Source organism: Hypanus sabinus, chromosome 9 (genome assembly GCF_030144855.1).
Source record: "Hypanus sabinus isolate sHypSab1 chromosome 9, sHypSab1.hap1, whole genome shotgun sequence".
Lineage (NCBI taxonomy): Eukaryota > Metazoa > Chordata > Chondrichthyes > Myliobatiformes > Dasyatidae > Hypanus > Hypanus sabinus.
Window position 1 is genome coordinate 165,197,043 of NC_082714.1, and position 10,700 is coordinate 165,207,742.

General features: G+C 50.8%; 1 protein-coding gene across 1 annotated transcript in view; it reads right to left on the reverse strand.

The window, feature by feature from the left end:
• LOC132400010 (potassium voltage-gated channel subfamily KQT member 2) overlaps positions 1 to 10,700 on the reverse strand; it is a 99,969-nt gene that overhangs the window by 40,968 nt on the left and 48,301 nt on the right. Inside the window, exons 4-7 of the mRNA XM_059981054.1 lie at positions 8,512 to 8,687; positions 7,601 to 7,726; positions 2,540 to 2,650; positions 221 to 316 (exon numbers count right to left, since the gene is read on the reverse strand). Coding sequence (XP_059837037.1) covers positions 221 to 316; positions 2,540 to 2,650; positions 7,601 to 7,726; positions 8,512 to 8,687 — 509 coding nt within the window. The remainder of the gene's footprint in view (positions 1 to 220; positions 317 to 2,539; positions 2,651 to 7,600; positions 7,727 to 8,511; positions 8,688 to 10,700) is intronic.

Sequence of the window (10,700 nt, forward strand, 5' to 3'; positions counted from 1 at the left end):
GACCGGGGTGACTTCAGTCCAGTCTTATCGATCCAGCCTATTCCCTTTCCCCATGCATGGGCATGCAGGAGAAGCTTGTGGAACAGCCTCGCTCAGGAAGTGGTGTGGTGCCAACACCGTTCTTCAGCACTGTGGGTAATTCATATTCTTAGCCTATCACCGGAGAATTCACCCACCCATGTGCCCTTTCACTCCGCCCACAGTAACCACCCTGCATTACCTGGATGAGCCCCGCTGCAGGATTCCGTCGTTTTTCGAAATGTTTCTGTCGATGTTGTTCCTGAACCTTCAGGGCAAATCCAGAACCAAGGATCCCCTGGAGGGAAGAAGACAGAAATGTCAAGAAGACCTTCAGGATTTGTCAATGAGATTTCTGATTCAAAATCCCTACCCAGTAAGGGTACTTACTGAGGAGCAACCATGGAGCTTTGGGCAGAGGCAGGATGGTAAATGGAGGGAAAAAGACTGGCAGGGAGTCTGAACAACCTCCCTCCACTCCTATGTGGCTTTCCAGTTTGGCAACCAGCACCAGAACCCATCAACAGACGGCAGAGTCAGAAGACCAACCAGGTCAGTGAACTGGTCATTGTAAATTGTCACCTGATTGGCTTCGGGTTAAACCGGGGCAGCGCGGCTGTATCGCTAAAATAAAAATAAAATTTTAAAAAAACACAGAAGCAGCATGTTATCTGCTTTAACTCTCCCACACAAAGCAGGCCAAGAGACCAGCAAGGGGTGGGGGAGGGGGAGAAATGTCTCTTTGCCACTCCCACCATTCAACAAGATCACTGTCAATCTGATCTTGGGCTCAGCTTCTTTCTGTTCCCAGAGCCCCCAGCTCCCTTAAAGCCTAAATCCAACAATCTCTCTCTTGAACATGGTGACTTCCCCCTCCGACGCTTTTGGGGTTAAGAATTCTAAAGAATCATGGGCCTCTTTGTCTTAAATTGTGGACCCCCCTTACACTGAAACCAGGCTAACTTGTTCTAGATCCCCCTCACTGAGGGAAGCATCCTCTCAGTGCCCACCATCATGATCAAAGACCCCCTTCAATTGGACACAAGATGCAGGAGCATATATCACCAGGCTTAAGGACAGCTTCTACCCAGTTGTTATAAAACTACTGAACAGCCTGGTAAGCCGGACTCTTGACCCCACAACCTGCCTCGCAATGGCCTTGCATCTTATTTTCTGCCTGCATTTTCTCTGTAACATTTTATCTTGCACTGTTATTGCTTTACAAAGCAAAACGAGCTTTTCACTGTTCCCTATAATAATAAACCAATTGCATTTTAGATGGATGTGGATGATAGAGATCAGATGTAATTGTTGGAACAGGGAGTAATATCATGAGACAGAAGAGCAGAATTAGGGCTTCTGGCCATCAGGTTTCCTCCACCATTCTATCATGACTGATTTATCACACTGGAAACAAAGCTGTTGCTTCCTCAATACTTTTGGGTATATTTTATGGATTTTGGACAGGTGATCATGAAAATCACCATGAAATTTCTCTATCGCACACCATTGTTTTGAAATCACCTATATTTGTTATTTAAAATCAGAATAACTGATGCCAAGATTAAAGAAGGCAGTTTTGTGGGTCCACGAATCAAACAGGGCATTAACGACAGGCAATTTGTAGGACTTCTTGTAAGACCAGAAAAAAACTGCATGGAAGGCATTCAAGGATGCTGTTGAATATTTTCTTAATAACTACAGAGTACCAAACTACGTGCAGCTGGTTAACAACATGCTTCAAGCATACAGGACCATGAAGTGCAACAAGTAACAGCATTTCATTTAGATTTCTTCCCTGCAAATCTTGGCGCTGTCAGTGACGAGCATGGTGAAAGTTTTCACCAGGACATTGTGGTCATGGAGAAATGGTATCAGGACAATTAGAATCCACCAGTGCTGGCTGATAATTGTTGGACACTTACATGAGAAGCCTCAGACTCTAAGTACAGATGAAAATCATCAACAAAACACTTTTAGCTCAGTTGAACTATTGCAAAGCATCAGTACTGTTGTGCAATTAAATGCTTTATATTCAAAACAATTTAGTTTCTTGTTTCTCCAAATTCCTACGTGATACGCGGTCTGAAATTCTATTTTGGTTCAGCTTCAAGCAGACTATTAAAACTAAAAGAAAGAATTCTGAGGCACCTTAGTGTCCAATGTAATTCATCTCAACCCATTCTTCTGTCTTTTCCCATAACCTTTGATCCTTATTAATCAAGAGCTTATCAACCTCTGCTTTAAATATACCAAATGATTTTGCCTTCTATGGCAATGAATTCCACAGATTCGCCACCTCTGGCTAAAGAACTTCCCCCTCACCTCTGTTCTAAATGGATGTCCCTCTATTCTGAAGCTGTGCCTACTGGCCCTAGACTACCCCACTACAGGATACATCTTCTCCATGTCCACTCTATCTAGATGGGTTATTCCTAGGCTTCCAGACTAGGGCCAGAATCTAGCTGATTGTGTATTCCATCTCATGTCCCCTCCCTCACAATGTTCACCACCGACTTACTGCTGGTAGGGCGAAGAAGGAGACTCCAATCAGAGTGAAAGTCGCAGCCAGGAGCCGACCGTTCCAGGTGATGGGAAATTTATCGCCATATCCGATGGTGGTCAATGTGATCTGTGGAGTCAGATCACATCTCAGTGAGGAGCTGACCATCCGAAACAGAGTCAAACCCTTCACAATCCTGCATTTAGCTGCCCTTGTTAGTCACGGAATTTGGAAGTAGATCCAGGAACTCTAGGAAGAATCCCCTGATTAAGTGTTGGAAACCCCAAACCTGGAATATCACCCAGAAATGGGGACAGCCAATTGGAAAAAAAATCCAGGAAATTCCCTCGGTGACATTGAATCTATACAAACGTAGTCAGGAAGATGTGTTTACCATTTTTTTTAGACAAACCAAGTGAAAGGGACTCATGGACTGATGAAGCAAGTTGACCAGAACAGATGGTAATGAAATCAAACTGTAACTTTCCTTGTTCCTGACAAGTCATCACGCTATCAGCTGGATGCCCAAGCACGACCATTCGTACAGTGGCCTGCTCCACCCTCCTGAGCCCTCTGAAAACCCACACTGGCCAGACTCCCAGAAACTCCAACAATGCATGCTATCTGTGCCCTCTGGTCAACCCACATGACTGGAGAGGACACGCTGTGAGACTGACCAGCTCAAGATAAGACAGAAAACTCACCTAAATACTTGCTAATGACTGTTGGATGCTCCACTGGAAATGTGACGGGGTAAAGGGAGCCTCAGAGTCTGACCCTGGGAGTGTGTGATGGGATGGTGTGGAGGGAGCTTCACTCTGTGTCTGACCCCGGGAGTGTGTGATGGGATGGTGTGGAGGGATCTTCACTCTGTGCCTGACCCCACAGAGCGTGTGATGAGATAATGTGGAGAGAGGTTCACTCTATGTCTGACCCTAGGAGTGTGATGGGATGGTATGGAGGGAGCTTCACTCTGTGTCTGACCCTGGGAGTGTGTGATGGGATGGTGTGGAGGGAGCTTCACTCTGTGTCTGACCATGGGAGTGTGTGATGGGATGATGTGGAGGGAGCTTCACTCTGTGTCTGACCCTGGGAGTGTGTGATGGGATGGTGTGGAGGGAGCTTCACTCTGTGTCTGACCCTGGGAGTGTGTGATGGGATGGTGTGGAGGGAGCTTCACTCTGTGTCTGACCCGGGGAGTGTGTGATGGGATGGTGTGGAGGGAGCTTCACTCTGTGTCTGACCCCGGGAGTGTGTGATGAGATGATGTGGAGGGATCTTCACTCTGTGTCTGACTCCGGGAGTGTGTGATGGGACGGTGTGATCTTCACTCTGTGCCTGACCCTGGGGGTGTGTGATGGGATGGTGTGGAGGGAGCTTCACTCTGTGTCTGACCCCGGGAGTGTGTGATGGGATGGTATGGAGGGAGCTTCACTCGGTATCTGATCCCAAGAATGTATGATGGGGTGGTGTGGAGGGATCTTCACTCTGTGTCCGACCCCACAGAGCGTGTGATGAGATGATGTGGAGGGAGGTTCACTCTATGTCTGACCCGAGGAGTGTGTGATGGGACGGTGTGGAGGGAGCTTCACTCTGTGTCTGACCCTGGGAGTGTGTGATGGGACGGTGTGGAGGGAGCTTCACTCTGTGTCTGACCCCGGGAGTGTGTGATGGGACAATGTGGAGGGAGCTTCACTCTGTGTCTGACCCCGGGAGTGTGTGATGGGATGGTATGGAGGGAGCTTCACTCTGTGCCTGACTCTGGGGGTGTGTGATGGAATGGTGTGGAGGGAGCTTCACTCTGTGTCTGACCCTGGGGGTGTGTGATGGGATGGTGTGGAGGGAGCTTCACTCTGTGTCTGACCCTGGGGGTGTGTGATGGGATGGTGTGGAGGGAGCTTCACTCTATGTCTGACCCCGGGAGTGTGTGATGGGATGGTGTGGAGGGAGCTTCACTCTGTGCCTGACCCCACAGAGTGTGTGATGAGATAATGTGGAGGGATCTTCACTCTGTGTCTGACTCCGGGAGTGTGTGATGGGACGGTGTGATCTTCACTCTGTGCCTGACCCTGGGGGTGTGTGATGGGATGGTGTGGAGGGAGCTTCACTGTGTCTGACCCTGGGGGTGTGTGATGGGACGGTATGGAGGGAGCTTCACTCTGTGTCTGACTCCAGGAGTGTGTGGAGGGAGCTTCACTCTGTGTCTGACTCCGGGAGTGTGTGATGGGACGGTGTGGAGGGAGCTTCACTCTGTGCCTGACCCTGGGGGTGTGTGATGGGATGGTGTGGAGGGAGCTTCACTGTGTCTGACCCTGGGGGTGTGTGATGGGACGGTATGGAGGGAGCTTCACTCTGTGTCTGACTCCAGGAGTGTGTGGAGGGAGCTTCACTCTGTGTCTGACTCCAGGAGTGTGTGGAGGGAGCTTCACTCTGTGTCTGACTCCAGGAGTGTGTGGAGGGAGCTTCACTCTGTGTCTGACTCCAGGAGTGTGTGGAGGGAGCTTCACTCTGTGTCTGACTCCGGGAGTGTGTGATGGGAAGGTGTGGAGGGAGCTTCACTCTGTGTCTGACCTCGGGAGTGTGTGGTGAGATGATGTGGAGGGAGGTTCACCCTGTGTCTGACCCTGGGGGTGTGTGATGGGATGGTGTGGAGGGATCTTCACTCTGTGCCTGACCCCACAGAGCGTGTGATGAGATAATGTGGAGAGAGGTTCACTCTATGTCTGACCCTAGGAGTGTGATGGGATGGTATGGAGGGAGCTTCACTCTGTGTCTGACCCTGGGGGTGTGTGATGGGTTGGTGTGGAGGGAGCTTCACTCTGTGTCTGACCCCGGGAGTGTGTGATGGGATGGTATGGAGGGAGCTTCACTCGGTATCTGATCCCAAGAATGTATGATGGGGTGGTGTGGAGGGAGCTTCACTGTGTGTCTGACCCCGGGGGTGTGTGATGGGATGGTATGGAGGGAGATTCACTCTGTGTCTGACCCCGGGGGTGTGTGATGGGATGGTATGGAGGGAGATTCACTCTGTGTCTGACCCCGGGAGTGTGTGATGGGATGGTATGGAGGGAGCTTCACTCTGTGTCTGACACTGGGGGTGTGTGATGGGTCGGTGTGGAGGGAGCTTCACTCTGTGTCTGACCCCGGGAGTGTGTGATGGAATGGTGTGGAGGGAGCTTCACTCTGTGTCTGACCCCGGGAGTGTGTGATGGGATGGTATGGAGGGAGCTTCACTCGGTATCTGATCCCAAGAATGTATGATGGGGTGGTGTGGAGGGAGCTTCACTGTGTGTCTGACCCCGGGGGTGTGTGATGGGATGGTATGGAGGGAGATTCACTCTGTGTCTGACCCCGGGAGTGTGTGATGGGATGGTATGGAGGGAGCTTCACTCTGTGTCTGACACTGGGGGTGGGTGATGGGATGGTGTGGAGGGAGCTTCACTCTGTGTCTGACCCTGGGGGTGTGTGATGGGACGGTGTGGAGGGATCTTCACTCTGTGCCTGACTCTGGGGGTGTGTGATGGAATGGTGTGGAGGGAGCTTCACTCTGTGTCTGACCCTGGGGGTGTGTGATGGGACGGTGTGGAGGGAGCTTCACTCTGTGTCTGAACCCGTGAGTGTGTGGTGAGATGATGTGGAGGGAGGTTCACCCTGTGTCTGACCCTGCGAGTGTGTGATGAGATAGTGTGGAGAGAGGTTCACTCTATGTCTGACCCTAGGAGTGTGATGGGATGGTATGGAGGGAGCTTCACTCTGTGTCTGACCCTGGGGGTGTGTGATGGGTTGGTGTGGAGGGAGCTTCACTCTGTGTCTGACCCCGGGAGTGTGTGATGGGATGGTATGGAGGGAGCTTCACTCGGTATCTGATCCCAAGAATGTATGATGGGGTGGTGTGGAGGGAGCTTCACTGTGTGTCTGACCCCGGGGGTGTGTGATGGGATGGTATGGAGGGAGATTCACTCTGTGTCTGACCCCGGGAGTGTGTGATGGGATGGTATGGAGGGAGCTTCACTCTGTGTCTGACACTGGGGGTGTGTGTTGGGATGGTGTGGAGGGAGCTTCACTCTGTGTCTGACCCTGGGGGTGTGTGATGGGTCGGTGTGGAGGGAGCTTCACTCTGTGTCTGACACTGGGGGTGGGTGATGGGATGGTGTGGAGGGAGCTTCACTCTGTGTCTGACCCTGGGGGTGTGTGATGGGACGGTGTGGAGGGAGCTTCACTCTGTGTCTGAACCCGTGAGTGTGTGATGGGATGGTGTGGAGGGAGCTTCACTCTGTGCCTGGCCCCACAGAGTGTGTGATGAGATGATGTGGAGGGATCTTCACTGTGTCTGACTCCGGGAGTGTGTGATGGGACGGTATGGAGGGAGCTTCACTCTGTGTCTGACACTGGGGGTGGGTGATGGGATGGTGTGGAGGGAGCTTCACTCTGTGTCTGACCCCGGGAGTGTGTGATGGGATGGTGTGGAGGGATCTTCACTCTGTGCCTGACCCCACAGAGCGTGTGATGAGATAATGTGGAGAGAGGTTCACTCTATGTCTGACCCTAGGAGTGTGATGGGATGGTATGGAGGGAGCTTCACTCTGTCTGACCCTGGGGGTGTGTGATGGGTTGGTGTGGAGGGAGCTTCACTCTGTGTCTGACCCTGGGAGTGTGTGATGGGATGGTATGGAGGGAGCTTCACTCGGTATCTGATCCCAAGAATGTATGATGGGGTGGTGTGGAGGGATCTTCACTCTGTGCCTGACCCCACAGAGCGTGTGATGTGATGATGTGGAGGGAGGTTCACTCTATGTCTGACCCTAGGAGTGTGTGATGGGACGGTGTGGAGGGAGCTTCACTCTGTGTCTGACTCCAGGAGTGTGTGGAGGGAGCTTCACTCTGTGTCTGACCCTGGGGGTGTGTGATGGGATGGTGTGGAGGAAGCTTCAATCTATGTCTGAACCCGTGAGTGTGTGATGAGATGATGTGGAGGGAGGTTCACCTTGTGTCTGACCCTGCGAGTGTGTGATGAGACAGTGTGGAGGGAATTTCACTCAGTGTTGGGACCCTCCAGCTACAAGGAGCAAGTCCACTCACCAACCCCCACCACAGAGCATCAGCATAGGTTGCAAATTCCTTGTTGTCATCTTTCTCAGCAAGGAAGACGAGGAAGGAGGCAAGGATGAGACAGAGGAAGCCGATGTACCAGGCAGTAATCAGCTCCTGAAAGGAGGCAAACACAGTGAATGAGAGAGGACAGAGAGACCAACAGCTGGAGCTAGGAGCACTCCGTGTATGTATTGGAGCTGAGACAGTACATGTCACTTTTTTTTTACAAAATACATCTATAATACATTTAAACTTCTACCGTACTATTATACACCTGCATTACAAACAAAAGTAGACAAATCATGACCAACACATTCCCACTTCCACTGAGGATGGCATTTATCCCCTATCTTTAACGATGGCACTCAATGATGTCAGAGCACTTCTCTGTTCTTTTTTCCATAGAAGCACACCTGACCCTCTCCCCTGTCAGTACAGACACACTGAATCTGTGTACCACATGTGAGGACAGAGATCAGCTGCCAGGAATGCTCACATCAAGGACAGTTCATCATGTCACACCCCTTGCCAGCCAGGGTCAAGGATGAGGACAAGCACGCACTGCCAAACACTGACCAGTGACTGTGGCAGGAGTGGCGGCTTGGGAAGAGCCCGTCAGCTCTCCTGTGCAACTCTGACCCAGCACAGATGGCTAAGGGGGGATCAGACAGAGCCCACTGAAGCTAAGAGTGTCTTCCTCCTCCAGAGTCCCAGCCAAGGAGATAAGTCGACCTCCATCACTACAGCAGCATCACTGGCTTCCCCTCCCATTGCCCTCCGCAGTCCCCACACTTTATCACGAGAGCTCCTGGCCAAGGATTCACGTGCTCCAAACCAGAGGAGGGACAGCCCCTCCCTCTGTGACAGGGCATACCCACCCCCCCCCCCACCACATTTACCTTGCTGTGTGCATAGACCACAGATCCCAACAGCTTCCAGGTGCCTCCCCGGCGATCCATGCGGATCATGCGCAGGATCTGCAGGAACCTCAGGCTCCTCAGTGCTGAGGTGGCGAAGACGTTGCCCTGAGTGCCGGCCGCGAGCACGGCGATGGAGGCCACCAGAACCATCACATCTGGGCAGCAAGAGCAGAGAGCAGAGCGCGTCAGTTCACTAGGGTGCTGCGTGGGTTAGTGCTCTTCCTGAACAAATCGCTGACCAACACTGAACCCTCACCCTGACCCCACCCACAAGAGCATATGAGATAGGTGCAGAATTAGGCCATGCAGCCCATCGAGTCTGCTTCGCCATTCCATCATAGCTGATTTAATTATCCCCCTCAACTCTATTCTTCTGCCTTCTCCTTGTAATCTTTGACAGCCTGACTAATCAAGAACCTATGAACCTCCACTGTAAATATACCCAATGACCATTAGGGAACCATGCATCTTTATTCATTCATGTTCCATTACAATCACAATTTTTATTGTTTATGGGATCTTTGGATTATGCCCAGTAACAAATATTTAATGAGATACACCTTTATAGGGAAAGATTCAATAGGTTAGGACTTTATTCCCTAGAACGTAGAAGATTGCGAGGAGATTTGACAGAGGTATACAAAATTATGAGGGGTACAGGAGGGTAAATGCAAGCAAGCTTTTTCCACTGAGGTTGGGTGGGACTAGAACCAGAGGAAAGATAAAATTTTCAGGAGAGCACGAGGGGAAGCTTCTCACTCAGAGGGTTGTGAGAGTGTGGAACGAGCTGCCAGTACAGGTGGTGCGTGTGAGCTCGATTTCAATGTATCAGGGAAGTTTGGATAGGTACATGGATGGCTGGTTGATAAGTTTAATGGCTTGGCACAGACTAGATGGGCCAAAGGGCCTGTTTCTGCACTGTGTTCTATGACTCAGCGACCTGTGAACATTGCTCAATTTTGTGTTAAATTCAGTGTATGGAAACTGAATTTTCTTTAAAACCAGGTTGCAATTAAAGAGTTATATTTCTAATGAAATGCAAGATTCTCCCAGATATATAGGAACACTTACATTTAACAGGATTATACATAACTCTTGAGTGTCTGTTTTAGATAAACAGAGATTTTCACACCCTCAATGACATTGACTCTGAGTGTCCACAGTCCTGACAACAACCCTACACTCTTACTGACCCCTCACCCTCAATGACAATGAGTGTCCACAGTCCTGACGACAACCCTACACTCTTACTGACCCCTCACCCTCAATGACAATGAGTGTCCACAGTCCTGACGACAACCCTACACTCTTACTGACCCCTCACCCTCAATGACAATGAGTGTCCACAGTCCTGACGACAACCCTACACTCTTACTGACCCCTCACCCTCAATGACATTGACTCTGAGTGTCCACAGTCCTGACGACAACCCTACGCTCTTACTGACCCCTCACCCTCAATGACATTGACTCTGAGTGTCCACAGTCCTGACGACAACCCTACACTCTTACTGACCCCTCACCCTCAATGACATTGACTCTGAGTGTCCACAGTCCTGACGACAACCCTATGCTCTTACTGACCCCTCACCCTCAATGACAATGTGTCCACAGTCCTGACGACAACCCTACACTCTTACTGACCCCTCACCCTCAATGACATTGACTCTGAGTGTCCACAGTCCTGACGACAACCCTACACTCTTACTGACCCCTCACCCTCAATGACAATGAGTGTCCACAGTCCTGACAACAACCCTACACTCTTACTGACCCCTCACCCTCAATGACAATGAGTGTCCACAGTCCTGACGACAACCCTACACTCTTACTGACCCCTCACCCTCAATGACATTGACATTGAGTGTCCACAGTCCTGACGACAACCCTACGCTCTTACTGACCCCTCACCCTCAATGACATTGACTCTGAGTGTCCACAATCCTGATGACAACCCTACGCTCTTACTGACCCCTCACCCTCAATGACATTGACTCTGAGTGTCCACAGTCCTGACGACAACCCTACGCTCTTACTGACCCCTCACCCTCAATGACATTGACTCTGAGTGTCCACAGTCCTGACGGCAACCCTACGCTCTTACTGACCCCTCACCCTTATCACACTGACCCTGATCAAACCCAACCCCTTAAGCTCACCTTGACCCGG